The following is an 18,440-nucleotide window of genomic DNA, read 5'->3' as shown; positions in this document are numbered from 1 at the left end:
GGAGGGTTGTAATAATTCTGTATGACACAGAGGTTCTCTTCTCCACACATCTCTGTAATAAGAACGTTTGTGGAAGAAGCCATTTAGTTATTCTATAAAATATTTGCCGACTGGACAAAGGAAGTTTGATGCTTGGCTTGTACCTAAAGCAATGGTTGGACCACTTGAATTATAGGTTATTTATAACGCAACAGTATATCTTTTGATGATGCTCCAATTAGAGAGAACCCAAAGCAAGTACTGATTCCATGGCCATCATTTTACTGTCCTTACTGTACAGTAGTACAGGCCAGGTGTTATGATGAGTGGCTTCCTAAAGGGAGAGGCACGCAGTTCTTGACGGGGAAAAAGGCCTCCTTCCTCATTATCAAATCAATGGAGGAAATGAACTAGCATGATGTCACTAAGAGGAGTGATGCATTTCCCCAGATTCAGAAGATGTTTCGCCTTAGCACATTGAGAAAGACAAAAGAGAACTTAATATGCATGTGTCTGCGTTTTAAGATAACTCATCATGGGTTCGCTTGGTGGAGATATTTGTCATGAGTTTAAATATTACAAAAGACTTGTTTAGTTGTGAGGAATGATGTGACGCTCAGTTGTGAAACATAATCCTTTAATTTTCATCATTGTATTTAGAATACCTCATGGTAGTAACCAAAAATAATATTCAAAGTAGCCACCCTTTGCCCTGGTGAAAGCTTTGCACACTTTTGGCATTCTCTCAACGAGCTTCGTGAGGTAGTCACCTGGAATGCATTTCAATTAACAAGTGTGCCTTGTTAAAAGTTAATTTGTGGAATATCTTTCCTTCTTAATGCGTTTGAGCCAATCAGTTGCGTTGTGACAAGGTAGGGGTGATATGCAGAAGATAGACCTATTTGGTAAAAGACCAAGTCCATATTATGTCAAGAACAGCTCAAATAAGCAAAGAGAAACGACAGTCCATATTTACTTTAAGATATGAAGGTTAGTCAATTTGGAAAATGTCAAGAACTTTGAAAGTTTCTTCAAGTGCAATCACAAAAACCATCAAGCGCTATGCTGAAACTGGCTCTCATGAGGACTGCCACAGGACTAGAAGACCCTGAGTTACCTCTGCTACAGAGGATAAGTTCATTAGAGTTACTAGCCTTAGAAATTGCAGCCTCAATAAATGCTGCCCAGAGTTCAAGTAACAGACACATCTCAACATCAACTGTTCAGAGGATACTGTGTGAATCAGGCCTTCATGATCAAATTGCTGCAAAGAAACCACAACTAAATGACACCGATAATAAGAAGAGACCATTTGGGCCAAGAAACATGAGCAATGTATGTTAGACCAGTAGAAATCTGTCCTTTGGTCTCATGAGTCCAAATTTGATATTTTTGGTTCCAACTGCCATGTTTTTGCGAGATACAGAGTAGGTGAACGGATGATCTTTGCATGGTGGTACCCACCGTGAGTGAAGGAAAAGCAACCAACAAGTGCTCAGCATACAGTGGGGCAAAAAAGTATTTAGTCAGCCACCAATTGTGCAAGTTCTCCCACTTAAAAAGATGAGAGAGGCCTGTAATTTTCATCATAGGTACACTTCAACTATGACAGACAAAATGAGAAGAAAAAAATCCAGAAAATCACATTGTAGGATTTTTAAATGAATTTATTTGCAAATTATGGTGGAAAATAAGCAAGATTTCTGGCTCTCACAGACCTGTAACTTCTTCTTTAAGAGGCTCCTCTGTCCTCCACTCGTTACCTGTATTAATGGCAAATGTTTGAACTTGTTATCAGTATAAAAGACACCTGTCCACAAACTCAAACAGTCACACTCCAAACTACACTATGGCCAAGACCAAAGAGCTGTCAAAGGACACCAGAAATAAAATTGTAGACCTGCACCAGGCTGGGAAGACTGAATCTGCAATAGGTAAGCAGCTTGGTTTGAAGAAATCAACTGTGGGAGCAATTATTAGGAAATGGAAGACATACAAGACCACTGATAATCTCCCTCGATCTGGGGCTCCACGCAAGATCTCACCCCGTGGGGTCAAAATGATCACAAGAACGGTGAGCAAAAATCCCAGAACCACACGGGGGGACCAAGTGAATGACCTGCAGAGAGCTGGGACCAAAGTAACAAAGCCTACCATCAGTAACACACTACGCCACCAGGGACTCAAATCCTGCAGTGCCAGATGTGTCCCCCTGCTTAAGCCAGTACATGTCCAGGCCCGTCTGAAGTTTGCTAGAGAGCATTTGGATGATCCAGAAGAAGATTGGGAGAATGTCATATGGTCAGATGAAACCAAAATCGAACTTTTTGGTAAAAACTCGTCGTGTTTGGAGGACAAAGAATGCTGAGTTGCATCCAAAGAACACCATACCTACTGTGAAGCATTGGGGTGGAAACATCATGCTTTGGGGCTGTTTTTCTGCAAAGGGACCAGGTAGACTGATCCGTGTAAAGGAAAGATTGAATGGGGCCATGTATCGTGAGATTTTGAGTGAAAACCTCCTTCCATCCGCAAGGGCATTGAAGATTAAATGTGGCTGGGTCTTTCAGCATGACAATGATCCAAAACACACCGCCTGGGTAACGAAGGAGTGGCTTCGTAAGAAGCATTTCAAGGTCCTGTAGTGGCCTAGCCAGTCATTACTGATTGTGCCATGGTTGTCGTAAGAACGGTACCAAGGCTCAGCGGATATTGAGTTCCACATATTTATTCCAAAGTGAAACATAAATCAAATAAACGAACAACGGAACGTGACTACGTAGTGCACAAACTCAAAATAATATCCCACAAACACATGTGGGAAAAATATCTACTTAAATATGATCCCCAATTAGAGACAACGATTACCAGCTGCCTATAATTGGGAATCATACAAAACACCAACCTAGAAAATATAAACTAGAATAACCCCTAGTCACGCCCTGACATACTACACCATAGAGAAACAAGGGCTCTCTCTGGTCAGGGCGTGACAGATTGTGTATTTATTATTACTTTTATTATTATGTGTTATTACTTTTGTAGTATTTCTCTATTTTCTTTCTCTCTGCATTGTTGGGAAGTGCCTGTACTGTAAGTAAGAATTTCACTGTGTCTACACCTGTTGTTTACGAAGCATGTGACAAATAACATTTGATTTGATTGTACAAACATCAAAATAAAATCATTAGTGCCAAAAACCATACTTGGGAATATTTTGACTTAGTACTACAACCGTTAAAAACAAAGATTTATGATAGCTGAAGACTGAGACTAAGCATTTGGGTTTGAAGTGCATTCATGTCATAATACAGGGGACGGTTGAGCTAACGTAGGCTAATGCGATCAGCATGAGGTTGTGAGTAACAAGAACATTTTCCAGGACATAGACATATCTGATATTGGCAGAAAGCTTAAATTATTGTTAATCTAACTGCACTCTCCAATTTACAGTAGCTATTACAGTGAAAGAATACTATGCTATTGTTTGAGAAGGGAGCACAATTTTGAACATAAAAAGTTATTAATAAACAAATTAAGCATTTGGGCAGTCTTGATACAAAATTTTGAACAGAAATACAATGGTTCATTGGATTAGACTAAAAGTTTGCACATACACTGCTGCCATATAGTGGCCAAAATGTATATTGCACCTGGGCTGGAATAATACATTATGGTCTTTCTCTTGCATTTCAAAGATGACGGTACAAAAAAATACAAAAGAACGGTAGGTTTTTTTCTTTGTATTATCTTTTACCAGTTCTATTGTGTTATATTCTTCTACATTCCTTTCACATTTCCGCAAACTTCAAAGTGTTTCCTTTTAAATGGTACCGAGAATATGCATATCCTTGCTTCAGGGCCTGAGCTACAAGCAGTTAGATTTGAGTATGTCATTTCAGGCGAAAATTGAGAAAAAGGGGCGGATCCTATTGGTTTACCTCTGTTGCCTGTGAGCATAAGTATTTTGGCTGTGTGCCTAGGTGGGTCAGGGGGATAATGTGTCTGCGTGAGGACCCCAGACACTCTATGGGAATAGGGCATCTGGCACCGCGGGGCAGGACTGGTGCTGGGATACATTAGGGCACAGCTAGCATTTTTTTAAAAGCGTTCATCAATTGAAAACAGAAAACAAGTGCTTCTTATTGTACAAGTTTAGGAAGTTGCTCCCTGTTCCAGTCCTTTTCTTTCTTCGTTTGGGACCAAATTAATACAACTCAGGTGCCAGTAGGCAGGGCCTCTGTTGGAGACAAATTCAGGGCTCCTCAGTAGCTGCGTCCTGGAAAAACAGGAGTTGGATCAGTCGGTGTATCAATTAACAGTCTGGCTACGTTTCATTAGGGCCATATTCAGTCATTAGACCTTTAGCAATGACCGTAACCCAAGTCAGAATTTCATAAGGACCCAGTCTACTGTGATCTGTTTTAAAGCAGAAATGTGATTCTTAGAAACCTCTGAAGTGCAGTTACCCTAATAATCACTAGCTAACCCTGGAGACTTGAAGGTCTACACAGAGTCATAGAAAGTTTAACTCTTCTTAAGAAACCTTTAATTCATATCACTTAAATGTGCAACACTAACTGTTCAGATGTGGTAGTATTTCTGCTAGGGAAATGTAAATGTGATAAATGTGGTACAATCACAGATGAGATGTTGTGATAAGTACAAATGTATAAACAAAATCTACGTGTTCAACCTCAGTCCTTTCAAAATGGTGTTGCATATAATCCACATTTAATGAGGCCCTGACGGAAAGTATAATCAGTCAAAGCTTACACCTACACGAAGTTTGAAAGCAGCAGTTTGGCGAATACATCCAACTGCAGTTCCATAATTTCCACATTAACTTTACAGATGTGGCACTTGTATGTGGTTATTTGTGACAAAATGAGTTTAATATCAGTGCTCTCAAAAATGATAGGGGCACCAAAACACAGACACTAATTGGTCACCATGTCGGCCTCCCCTGAACATGTTCTCAGGTAATGGAGTAGTAGAAGCAGTGTACAGTGCTGTATTCAAATAGGCCTGTGGTGAGCAGGTAGATTCTGGCCGGTTATGTTTGGACGGTTTCCCAGACTGTCAGTGGAGCATATTATTTTTGTGTGTGTGAGGATTTCATAGATTGGTGGAGCTGTAGTCAATAGCTAGCCTCATCTTAATTCTGCGCATGTCTCTCTCTGACAGTAAAAGTGTATGTTTGACAAATAAGCTCTTTCAACCCTTTATGTTTAAATGGCTAGATTAGCATTGTAAATATAGATGTAGTTAATTAGCTGGGAATAGCTAGCAGCTTAAAAGTGATGTTCCATCCACTTGAAGCTTCTGAGTCTCAAATGTCACCATATTCCCTATAGTTCACTACTTTTGACCAGAGCCCTATGGGTAGTAGTGGACTATAAATGGAATAGGGTGCCATTTGGAACTCAGCCTAGAACAAGCAAGCAGATAGCTGTTTCTGCCAATGCTGAGGTTAACTAATCTTAAGTGCCACTTGAGACATTTTCACTGTGTAACAATTAAGTCCACTTTTAGAAAACAATTGGTCTTTAATTGTTTAATAATTTGCAATGACAGGTTAAATGTACTTGTAAAATGGGAGGTTCGAGCCCTGAATGCTGATTGGCTGATACCACGCGTATGACAAAACATGTATTTTAACTGCTCTAATTACGTTGGTAGCCAGTTTATAATAATATGGCACCTCGGGGGTTTGTGATATATGGCCAGTATACCACGGCTAAGGACTTTGTCCAGTCACTCTGCATTGCTTTGTGCCTAAGAACAGCCCTTAGCCGTAGTATATTTGCCATACACAGTACCACATCCCCCTGGGACTTAAATGTATCATAATCATTATTCTAGCTACAATACCAAGCTGAAGTGATGTAACAATGACATCACTTTGTCTGTGTTTATTGTTTCTAGCCACACTATGTCTGTATTCACAGAATCAACTGCAACAGCACTAAATAATTCACATCAAATTCATGTGCATCCTTAGGCATAGCTAACACACAGGATAACCCAACACAACATCAGAAACCCTCTTACTACTGAATGCAGTTTGTTGGATAGGAGCTGTAAGACACAATTTTAGAAGTTCGACTTGGTGAAATGCATTCTAGATAGGATTATATGGAAATGAAGGAAAAACATTTGAGTGGGACATATAAACACACATATAATATGACTCTCTATGTACATGCATAACCAAAGGGGGCCATACTGTGGAGTCGAGCGGTAGCGCATTAGCTGCGACGCCAAGGGATCCAAACTTTTTGACAAGGTCACTAGGTGTCCTGTAATTTGACTTGTGGATGTATTGTTTCCTTTGGTTCCAGGTATTTCCACGCCATCTACCTGGGCATCCGGAGCCGGCGCAGTGGGGACCATGACCGCTGGAGGTTCTACTGGAGGATGGTGTATGAGTTTGCTGACGTCAGCATGCTGCACCTCCTGGCCACCTTCCTGGAGAGCGCTCCTCAGCTGGTCCTGCAGCTCTGCATCATCATCCAGACTCACAAACTGCAGGCCGTCCAAGGTACTGGCTGGAACCACACCCTGTATTAACACTCTCCCACCTCATCTATCTGCCACTGTACACATACTGTAAATACACAGGCCATCCAATGTACTTCCTGAAACCACACTTTCACATACTCTCTCCATCTCCCACTATTCCCATTCATTGCCTCTGTCTGTTGTAAATCAGTCACATTGCACTGTTAGGGTTTCCCAAGTTGGGATACCGCTGTTGAAAAGAACACCACCACCAAAGTGTTCTATTGTGGTCCGGGCCTGTGTGGAATACTTCTTTGTTAGTGTGAACAGAAGCACATCAATGTAAAGTCTGCTCTTAGAAATGCAGGCCTAATGTAATGTTAAGTACAGAAAGAGTGTGGTCCTCTCTCCGGGGCAATGAATCATGTTTAATTACATTGGCTTGGCTGGCACACACACACCTCGCATGCCTCACACACACAGACACACAGACAGACACACACAAGCAAACGCACGCAGGGGGGGAAGAAGGCTGGCCACATTTAGGCCAGTGGAAAGCTTCCAGGTCTGCTGTGGGCTTGAACACTATCACAAGTCTTCCCCTTGTCTATCGTCCCCACAACTCCATAGCCTTGCTTTGCTCTACCTTCTCCTCTGCTGTGCTGAGCCGTGGAAAGCAGAGTATTTGCTGCACTTTAGAGGCACTTATGCTCTTTCTGCTGTGCTAAAGAAGATTGGACCTCCTCTGACGTTAGCGGTGAGGAGGGTTTCGAAAAATGTGTGATGCGCTTGAGAGGGAGAGAAAACAATGGAGAGGATGCTGACGAGTCTGTGGATGTAGTCAGTCGGTTGTATTTCCTCTTGTCAGTCTCTCTCCAGCCATCATTTCAAAACAATTCTATTCATACGGTGGGAGTTGCATAAGATTTACAAGTGGAAAATGCACATAATGCAGGATGTTAATCACTGTAGCTACTCTGAGTCTAGGAGCCTTGGGAGAAGAAGAGAGAGTGTATTTATAGGTTCCTCTTCTTCCATTTGATATTCACAGGCTGCTATAGTACAATGGGACAGAGAAATGTGGATGGATTGATGGGGAAAGTTAATTGCTCTGAAAATCCCATCCTCGGCTCACCAAGACTTGAGGACATTATGGCGGATTTATAGAGCACCTAAAACCCATGGCATCGCTAACCTTGGCTTGACCTAACCGTTTTAGTCCCCCATTCAGTTTAGCTCATTAACAATTTTCTATAAAAATACATGAAAATATGGTTGTTCAATATCGGGATGGGTTTTGACGAATAAACAAGTTGTGGGTGTGTCTAGGCTTTGCCCCTTACTGGCCAATCAGAACGTGTAATTACGGTCTTTTATGTATTGTCTTGGGATCAACTTCAATTCCAATGTTAGTTTGTTAAATTACTTACAGAAATGAAATAACAAAATGTAGATGGCTTCAATAGCATTCACACTGATATTTTATTTATTTCACCTTTATTTAACCAGGTTGGCAAGTTGAGAACAAGTTCTCATTTACAATTGCAACCTAGCCAAGATAAAGCAAAGCAGTTCGACACATACAACGACACAGAGTTACACATGGAGTAAAACAAAAATACAGTCAATAATACAGTATAAAAATAAGTCTATATACAATGTGAGCAAATGAGGTGAGATAAGGGAGGTAAAGGTTAAAAAAAAGGCCATGGTGGCAAAGTAAATAAAATATAGCAAGTAAAACACTGGAATGGTTGATTTGCAGTGGAAGAATATGCAAAGGAGAGATAGAAATAATGGGGTGCAAAGGAGCAAAATAAATACAGTAGGGAAAGAGGTAGTTGTTTGGGCTAAATTATAGATGGGCTATGTTACAGGTGCAGTAATCTGTGAGCTGCTCTGACAGCTGGTGCTTAAAGCTAGTGAGGGAGATAAGTGTTTCCAGTTTCAGAGATTTTTGTAGTTCGTTCCAGTCATTGGCAGCAGAGAATTGGAAGGAGAGGCGACCAAAGGAAGAATTGGTTATAGGGGCTAGGCCTACCGTAAATTACATTATGGCTGAGCGTGGACATACCAAACATTGTCAATAAGCAAGATTAAATTCATTATTGATAAGGCGTAAAAAGAGGTGAATAATTCTAATCAAATTCTAAACAAAACAACAACTTGTTTTAATAGGCTATGTCACACTTACAGGCACCGTCATTTCTCCATGTCGGCATATAATATTAAAACAACGCAGACTATGGAGGGTTTCACACACATCCAAAACGGGACCTGCGTGGTTCAAATCATGTGGGCCTGACTACAATGCTTAGATAAAAAGAGAATGCCGGTGATTTGCTTTGGTGATTTAAGATTTATTTCCAAGTAGTCTCAGGAGCCAAACCTGTTATCGACAGTCTTGACTAGTTGAAAATTGCAATGGGCAGACAAAAAAAAGCCTTGTTTTTTTAATGTTTCTAAAAAGGAAGTATACAGGCACCAAAAGCACATTAGGTCACTCTTGTTCAGTGGTGGAAAAAGTACCCAATTGTCATACTTGAGTAAAAGTAAAGATACCTTAATAGAAAATGACTCAAGTAAAAGTCACCCAGTAAAATGCTACTTCAGTAAAAGTCTACAAGTATTTGGTTTTAAATATACTTATTAAATAAACAAAAGTAAATGTAATTGCTAAAATATTCTTAAGTATCAAAAGTAAAAGTATGAATCATTTCAGATTCCTCATATTAAGCAAACCAGATGCCACAATTTGTGTTTTTAAAAATGTATTTACGGATAGTCATGGGAACCTAACACATCATTTGCAAACAAAGCATTTGTGTTTAGTGAGTCCACCAGATCAGAGACAGAGATAACCAGGGATGTTCTCTTGATAAGTGTGTGAATTGGACCAATTTCCTGTCCTGCTAAGCATTCAAAATGCAACGAGTACTTTTGTGTGTCAGGGAAAATGTATGGAATAAAAAGTACATAATTTTCTGTAGGAATGTGGTGAAGTAAAAGTAAAAGTTGTCAAAAATATCAATAGTAAAGTATAGATACCCCGAAAAAACAACTTATGTCGAATTTTAAAGTATTTTTACTTAAGTACTTTACACCACTGATCTTGTTCCATGTGCAGTGTACGTCACAGCTGGATAGGATGCGTTTCCGCTGTCAAAATTCATGCCATAACCAACTGTGTTACTGCTAAAACCAGCTTTAGGTTGGTCTTAAATATCCCTGTCAGCGCTGCCTGAAATTAGCACTTTGGATCACGTTTTCAAGGACACACCGCAAATATTTCCACCCTGCCCATCTGAGCGCAAGCTAGCTCATGTAAGACAGGTATATTGAGGAACCTGGCGTTAGGGCTGGAAAATGCCCGTGTGCAAGTTTTTACATGACAAAATTGCAAGCTAATGTGCGTTTGACACTAGTGCCGTCCTTAACGCCTGCCAAAAATAGAGCCCTCTATCTCTTCCCCTTCACCTCTCTCTCTTGCTCTCTCTCATATTCTCACTCACTCTCTCATTCGTTCTCATTATATTTCCCTACCACTCTCTCTCTCTCTCTCTCTCTCTAAGTGAAGTTGCCATAGCTACTGTGGTTTTAGCCCACACTAGCAGTGAGCCAGACCCCATCAGTCGTCAGCCTTTTTCCTCTCTTACACTCTGTCAGAGTGACACACTTCCTTCCTGGGAAAAGGATTATTCTCCAGGAGGCCTATCTAACCAGCACCTGTAAGTGAGCGATTCTTCAGCTTGACTGTATTTCTTGCAGCACTTTTCCTGAATTATATCTATCCCAGGTGAAAAATAAGTGGTATTCAGCAATCCCTCTCGGTCATAAGTCAAGGGTACATCACTGTTGGTTACCTATTGCTTGAATATGCAGTCACATTTGACTTGGTGACTCTCATATTGGAAAAGAACAAGACAAATTAGAGATTGTTTGCATCAACACACTGCGCTATCACAGGGAGCTAATATGGAGAGCTTTATGAAATGCAAGTCAAGTCATACCTTCTGTGTTGATTTAAGAAACCATTTAACCCAGTGGCATATCACACACCATTCATTTGTCTGAACTATTTAGGTAAAACAATACATCCTATAATCTGATGAACTGGGCAATGTATTTAAAAACCCACCATGGTTGGAAAGAGCTTGCTTTCTCCTTTTCCAAATAAGCTTGTGTTAATGGTTTGATAAGGCTGCTTCAGACCTGTCCCAGGCCCTCTCTGTGTGCTCTTCAAATCACTTGTCTTCATTCCTCTCTCTGCTAGATAAGTTCATTGAGGTCATGTCTTCTTCCTTACCACAACAGTATGTCTGACTCTCTCCCCTTGTTCTGGTTTTATTTTAGAAGGCCAATCCTGGCCGTTTTTTTTTTTTAAATCCCCGAAGTTAAGAAAAGTGTTATTTTGATCATGCGGCCATGGCCACAGACATTCACCTCTCACTCACCCACTCACTCACTGACTTAAAGTATCACTGAGAGAGTTATCCAGAGAGTTAGTTATCCAGCTCTGTTGCTTGCAGTGAGAATACCATATGTTGCCTTATAAAAGCAGTGACAAATCAGTGAAAGAAACTGTCAGCAACACAGTGACAATGCCAAAGGCATGAGTCTATGAGGAGAAAACCACTCACACTGAAAAATCTCAACTGTACAGTATACCAGGAAGCAGACACTCATCAACGTTTTATTTCCACAATATCCATTTCCCAGTGCTGCCAACAGTAATGACCCTGCTGCTGCTGAAGGAGGTATTTCCACACAGGCTACATCTGAAATTTAAACCTATTCCCTACATAGTGCCTATACTATATAGTACCCTGTTAGTACTTTTGGCCAAAGCCTTTGCTGTCTGAAATGGCCCCCAATTCCCTTTAATATAGTGCTCTAGTCTGGCTAAAGGTAGTGCACTACATAGGGGATAGGGTGCCATTTGGTACATTGCAGCCCCAGTGCTGCAGTGATGCTGCTGTGGTTTATGTAACCCTGCCCCTCCCTGGTCCCCAGCCCGCCTCCTTTCCCAAATTACTGAAGCTTCTGTGAGAGGAGAGGAGGAGCATTACATCACCAGTTAAATCACACTACCCAGTAGCCAGGCAGCACGCTGCTGGACTGTGGCAGCCCGGCAGATTCCTCTAGCTTCCCTCCCCTCCTCCTTCTCCTCGAGGTGTGTGTGTGTGTGTGTGTGTGTGTGTGTGTGTGTGTGTGTGTGTGTGTGTGTGTGTGTGTGTGTGTGTGTGTGTGTGTGTGTGGGCAGAGGAATGGCTTTGCTTCCTTCCTCAGACACACACCCACACACTCACGTGCATGCACTAAACTAAATGTGCACAAACACACACGCGCAGGGCCTAGCTCCAGAATAAGAATGGCATCCCCCTCCCAGTCCCCTGCCACTCCTGGCCTCAGCCTGTTAATCAGCCCACTCCACACAGTAGTCATTAAACCCTTTCATCACACCCCAACACCTAATGGCCTGGCCTGCATCTAACTGGGTTAAAGACTGTTATTAATCAATGACAAACAAATACAAATGTGTAAATAGATAGGCCAATCAATATAGTGGATAGATACAGTTGATTAAAAAAACTCTGCTCAAGGCATAGCTATATTATTGATAGGCATACAAAGAGAAGGAGACAGACAGACCTGATTCTCTCAGCTCAATGTATTGTATAGACTCTAAAAAGTAGGAACATGACAGAACATCATTGTGTTCTTCCACTTCTGTCTATGCAGAAACATGCTATCTAGAACCTAAAAGCTGTCCCCATAAGAGAGCCCTTTGTAAAAATTAGTTTTGGTTCCAGATAGAACCCTTTCCACAACCAAAAGGCTTCTACTTGAAACCAAAAAGGGTTCTACCTGGAACCAAAACTAGTTTTTCGAAGGGCTCTCCTATGGGGACAGCTGGTTCTAGATAGCATTTTTTTTGTGTAGACAGAAGTAGAAGGACACAATGATTTTCTGTCATATTTCTACTGTATACATCACGCCATCTAGTTCTGACATCCTAGAAAACTGACTCAACAAACTGACTCGGTTTGACTTTGAAGTGAAAATAATTTAAAAAGCACAGGAGTCAGCCATATGTTAACGTCTGATTACAAAATGCAATTGACTGTAATGGTCCTGGGTGTTAAAAGCCAGGAACAGGGAGATAAGTAATGCATATACTGCAGTTACACTTAAGCCCATAGGGACTATTTGGGAGACATTACACAAAGGGTATCTACAGAAAGGGTAATTGGGTAACACTTTGCTGTACTGTAAGACTCCTTGAGTGAGGTGACAGGATTGACATTGGTTCCAGATACATATCCATCCACTAGGAGCCATAGAGTTTTGAGTGAGGTTCTAAATAAGATATCGATGCTTTGATATGCACATGCATTGAAGTTGTCCTATATTTTCTCTATCATCTCAAATCTTCATTTACATTTGAAAGGGTGTTTGGATGGCTTTCATTTATTCATCCAGCTCCAGGATAATGAATTGGTTTATGTATAAGGTTGTTGCTACATGGACAACAATGTCCATAGCAGCCAGTCACATCATCATCCATGATCTAGATTAGACAGACAAGTATCCTGCCCACAACAGTCTTTGGTCTAGAGAATGTCAAGTATGGATTTCGTTTTGTGCCCCATCATCAAAGCCATCTCTGGTAAAAGTCAAACGGAAATATCCGGGACAGCTCTACCACCAGACAGAGCACAGCTTGTTGCCAGATGTCTTTGTGGGTAATTCACAGTAGTAACTCTTTGTTATAAGAGGAGCCAAGGGAGCTGCGTTGCAATGAATAGTGATCATCTCCGTTTTAAATGTGGTCTGATCTATTATAACCTTTAAAGTCACAACATGATCACAGGTTGATCAAGAGCTAGTCCACCCAGCCAGGCCGCTAGACTATTGGATAAACTGGGGTCATGAGGCACAGCTCGACTAGTATTAATTTCCCAGTTTGCTTCACTCTCTCTTTGCTCTTGCGGATGTAATAAAACAATGGAGCAAGTGTGTTTTCTGAGTGGACTCTGGCTCACTTTATGGGAAACAGTAAGTAGCTGTCATGCCCCGTAATAACGACTGTTCCTCACTTTTCATTTGCACATGATTGAATAGCATGGTTTATTAGTGGTCGGATGGTGACATCCCATTCTGCTGCTCGTTGTGTTAATAGGAAGCCGTCTTCATTATGTATCAACCAACCGCACTATTGTATAATCACCGTTCCCTATATTGTGGGCTGCTCTTTAATTTTTTTTATTTTTATTTAACTTTATTTAACCAGGCAGGCCAGTTTAGATCAAGTTCTCATTTATAACTGCGACCTGGCCAAGATAAAGCAAAGCAGTGTGACAAAAACAATAACAAAGAGTTACACATACAGTAAACAAATGTACAGTCAATAACACAATAGAAAAATCTGTATACAGTGTGTGCAAACGAAGTAAGGAGGTAAGGCAATAAATAGGCCATAGTGGTGAAGTAATTACAATTTAGTAATTAACACTGGAGTGATAGATGTGCAAATGAGGATGTGCAAGTAGAAATACTGGTGTGCAAAGAGCAGAAATAGCCAAAAAAACAAATATGGGGATGAGGTAGGTAGTTGGTTGTATGAATGGGCTATATACAGATGGGCTGTGTACAGCTGCAGCGATTGGTAGGCTGCTCTGACAGCCGATGCTTGAAGTTAGTGAGGGAGATATAAGTCTCCAACTTCAGTGATTTTTGTCATTCGTTCCAGTCATTGGCAGCAGAGAGATCAATAGGGCTTTGGTCAAAAGTATTGCACTATATAGGACAGGGGTATTCAACTCTTACCCTAAAAGGTCCGGAGCCTGCTGGTTTTCTGTTCTACATGATAATGAATTGCACACACCTGGTGTCCCAGGTCAAAATCAGTCCCTGATTAGAGGGGAACAATAAAAGAACACAGTGGAACTGGCTTCCAGGTCCAGAGTTGAGTTGGAGGGCTATAGGGAATAGGGTACCATTTTGGATGTATTCCAGGATATTCATGGGGTCCTCCTCCATGTGATTAAGGGGTTGCATGAACTTGAATGGCTGCCAATGAACCTCCTTATTGCTCCTACTTTCAGTGTTTACTGTCTGATTGTAGTGTAAAGAGTTTCCATTGAATCCCTAGGGCAGGGGTAGGCAACCCTCGCACTTCATGCTTTTGATTTAACCGACCTGGAAGACCAGGCGTGTTGAATTTAGGCCCTGAACTGATCAATTAGTTCAGTTGGTTAGGTGTGGTGCCTAGTTGGAACAAAATCCTGCAGTACCTGCAGTTACGGAGAAATAATAAACAGGAGATACAGTATATTCAATAGGATTTAACAAGGATAGTAAAATGCAGTCAATTCAGTCTGTCCACTTGTGCTCTTTGCCTCTTGCACTTGTCAGTCAGACCAAAGTATTGTGTGTGTGTGTGTGTGTGTGTGTGTGTGTGTGTGTGTGTGTGTGTGTGTGTGTGTGTGTGTGTGTGTGTGTGTGTGTGTGTGTGTGTGTGTACATGCAAGTGCATGTGTACATGCAAGTGCGTGTGTAGGCTGTTGTCTCCCTCTGGTATCGAGTCCAGGAGAGTGAGAGTCTCCTCTCACTCTTGATAGAGGACGATCACTCCAGCGCCATGAGCACTTGGCACTTGAACCATGGCACCCAGCTCCTCAGAGAAACCCAGTGTCAAACCCAGTGTCATACAGCCAGGGATCTTTGGACCACGACCATCTTTACTGGATTTTACTGAGTACAAAGCAACAATACAGTCCCTCAGTTCAGATATTTCAGAGCTAAACGCCACCAGTGGGCCCTGTGAATTGCTGTATTTTACAGGCAGCTTGGATAAGAATGGGTTTCATATTGAGCTAATTGCGCTGCAGAGAGTCACTGAGTGGAGGAATATATAATGTTATGCAGTTCCTCCTGAAGGGTTGTTTGTCTCCCAAATGTGCTTGTGTTTGTGTTTTGGTGTAAAAAAAACTTTTGTTTGGCTCCCGGTTCTGTTTGGTGTTGCGTTGCTCTTTGAAAAATGTTCTTCTTTAAATACTTCCTGGGAATATCTTTTTTCTTCACACATTTCTTGTGACTCATCCATTTGAGACATTATACATACCGGTACAGTATCTATTAAAGAGTCATCACATCATGGCAGACTTACAGGAACAAAAAACTCCACACATTACTCCCATGTAGTTAAAAAAATATATATATAAAAAAAAAAATCACCTTTATTTAACCAGGTAGGCCAGGTGAGAACAAGTTCTCATTTACAACTGTGACCTGGCCAAGATAAAGCCAAGCAGTGCGACAAAAACAACAACACAGAGTTACACATGGGATAAAGAAACGTACAGTCAATAACACGATAGAAAATCTTTATACAGTGTGTGCAAATGTAGTAAGAGTAGGGAGGTAAGGCAATAAAAAGGCCATAGTGGCAAAATAATTAGAATTTAGCAATAACACTGGAGTGATAGATGTGCAGATGATGAAGTGCAAGTAGAGATACTGAGGTGCAAAGAGCAAAAATAAATAACAATATGGGGATGTGGTAGTTTGGTGGGCTATTTACAGATGGGCTGTGTACAGGTGCAATGATCGGTAAGCTGCTCTGACAACTGATGCTTAAAGTTAGTGAGGGAGATATAAGTCTCCAGCTTCAGTGATTTTTGCAATTCGTTCCAGTCATTGGCAGCAGAGAACTGGAAGGAAAGGCAGCTAATGGGGGAGTTGGCTTTGGGGATGACCAGTGAAATATACCTGCTGGAGCGCGTACTACGGGTGGGTGTTATGGTGACCAGAGATAAGGCGGGGCTTTACCTAGCAAAGACTTATAGATGACCTGGAGCCAGTGGGTTTGGCGACTAATATGAAGTGAGGGCCAGCCAACGTGAGCATACAGATCGCAGTGGTAGGTAGTATATGGGGCTTTGGTGACAATACGGATGGCACTGTGATAGACTACATCCAATTTGCTAAGTAGAGTGTTGGAGGCTATTTTGTAAATGACATCGCCGTAGTCCAGGATTGGTAGGATAGTCAGTTTTACAAGGGTATGCTTGGCAGCATCAGTGATGGAAGGCTTTGTTGCAAAATAGGAAGCCAATTCTAAATGTAATTTTGTACTGGAGATGCTTAATGTGAGTCTAGAAGGAGAGTGTACAGTCTAACCAGATACCTAGGTATTTGTAGTTGTCCACATATTCTAACTCAGAACTGTCCAGAGTAGTGATGTTAGTCAGGCGGGCGGGTGCGGGCAGCAATCGGTTAAAAAACATGCATTTAGTTTTACTAGCATTTAAGAGCAGTTGGAGGCCATGGAAGGAGTGTTGTATGGCATTGAAGCCCGTCTGTAAGTTTGTTAAGTGTCCAAAGAAGGGCCAGAAGTATACAGAATGGTGTCGTCTGTGTAGAGGTGGATCAGAGAATCACCAGCAGCAAGAGCGACATCATTGATACATGGAGAAAAGAGTCGGCCCGAGAATTGAACCCTGTGGCACCCCCATAGAGACTGCCAGAGGTCCGGACACCAGGCCCTCCGATTTGACACACTGAACTCTATCTGAGGAGTAGTTGGTGAACCAGGCGAGTCAGTAATTTATTTGAGAAACCAAGGCTGTTGAGTCTGCCAATAAGAATGCGGCGATTGACAGAGTCGAAAGCCTTGGCCAGGTCGATGAAAAAGGCTGCATATTAATGTCTTTTATCGATGGCGGTTATGATATCGTTTAGGACCTTGAGCGTGGCTGAGGTACACCCATGACCAGCTCGGAGACCAGATTACATAGCGGAGAAGGTACAGTGGGATTCGAAATGGTCGGTGATCTGTTTGTTAACTTTTAGCTTTCAAAGACTTTAGAACGGCAGGGCAGGATGGATATAGGTCTATAACAGTTTGAGTTACCATACTCTCTGATTATGTTATACCTGTGAATGTGAATGCGAATCTCATGAGTTTTTATTGTCCTTTCTGTGTCTCCGTAGGAATGACAGCGGCTGCCTCCCTGGTGTCTCTGGCCTGGGCCTTGGCATCCTATCAGAAAGCCCTACGAGACTCCCGGGATGATAAGAAGCCAATCAGCTACCTGGCCGTCATCATCCAGTTCTGCTGGCACTTCTTCACCATTGCCGCCCGGGTCATCACCTTCGCCCTGTTCGCCTCCGTGTTCCAGCTCTACTTTGGTATCTTCATCGTCCTCCACTGGTGCATTATGACCTTCTGGATAGTCCACTGTGAGACCGAGTTCTGCATCACCAAGTGGGAGGAGATTGTCTTCGACATGGTCGTGGGGATCATCTACATCTTCAGTTGGTTTAATGTGAAGGAGGGTCGTACTCGGTGTCGGCTCTTCATCTACTACTTTGTGATCCTGCTGGAGAACACTGCTCTGAGTGCCCTGTGGTACCTGTACCGCGTCCCTCAGAGCACCGATGCCTTCGCCGTCCCCGCCCTCTGTGTCATCTTCAGCAGCTTCCTCACCGGCATCGTCTTCATGCTCATGTACTACGCCTTCTTTCACCCCAACGGGCCCCGATTCGGACGCTCACCCAGCCTCGTGCTGGACGACCCCACGGCTGCCTTCACGCTGCCCGCTGAGGGGGCCACCAACTCGTTGAGGTCCAACCGTGGTGTGCCTCTTATATCGGGGGACGGCACCATTGGCAGGGACGGCAAATACACAGAGAGGGACGGCTGCATGCCCGTGTTTCAGGTGAGACCCACCGCCCCCTCCACGCCGTCCTCCCGTGCCCCACGCATCGATGAGACAGTCATCAAAATAGACCTGTGTCGGAACCGCTATCCGGCCTGGGAGAGGCACGTATTGGACAGGAGTATACGTAAGGCCATCCTGGCCATCGACTGCTCCCCTACGCCGCCCAGACTCCAGTACAAAGATGACACTACAGTTCAGGAGCGCCTGGAGTATGAGACCACGTTGTAG

The 18,440-nt window shown here is 42.3% G+C and overlaps 1 protein-coding gene across 2 annotated transcripts in view; it reads left to right on the top strand.

The window, feature by feature from the left end:
* LOC139387067 (XK related 4) overlaps positions 1-18,440 on the top strand; it is a 63,270-nt gene extending 44,830 nt beyond the window's left edge. The window contains exons 2-3 of one of the 2 annotated variants that reach the window (XM_071133052.1): positions 6,324-6,523; positions 17,836-18,440. In XM_071133052.1, the coding sequence (XP_070989153.1) occupies positions 6,324-6,523; positions 17,836-18,440 (805 nt within the window). Of the gene's footprint in view, positions 1-6,323; positions 6,524-17,481 lie in introns of both variants that reach the window. The other variant, XM_071133051.1, reaches the window with a different exon arrangement.

The sequence above is a fragment of the Oncorhynchus clarkii genome, chromosome 28, assembly GCF_045791955.1.
Source record: "Oncorhynchus clarkii lewisi isolate Uvic-CL-2024 chromosome 28, UVic_Ocla_1.0, whole genome shotgun sequence".
Lineage (NCBI taxonomy): Eukaryota > Metazoa > Chordata > Actinopteri > Salmoniformes > Salmonidae > Oncorhynchus > Oncorhynchus clarkii.
This window is presented reverse-complemented; position numbering and strand designations above follow the sequence as displayed.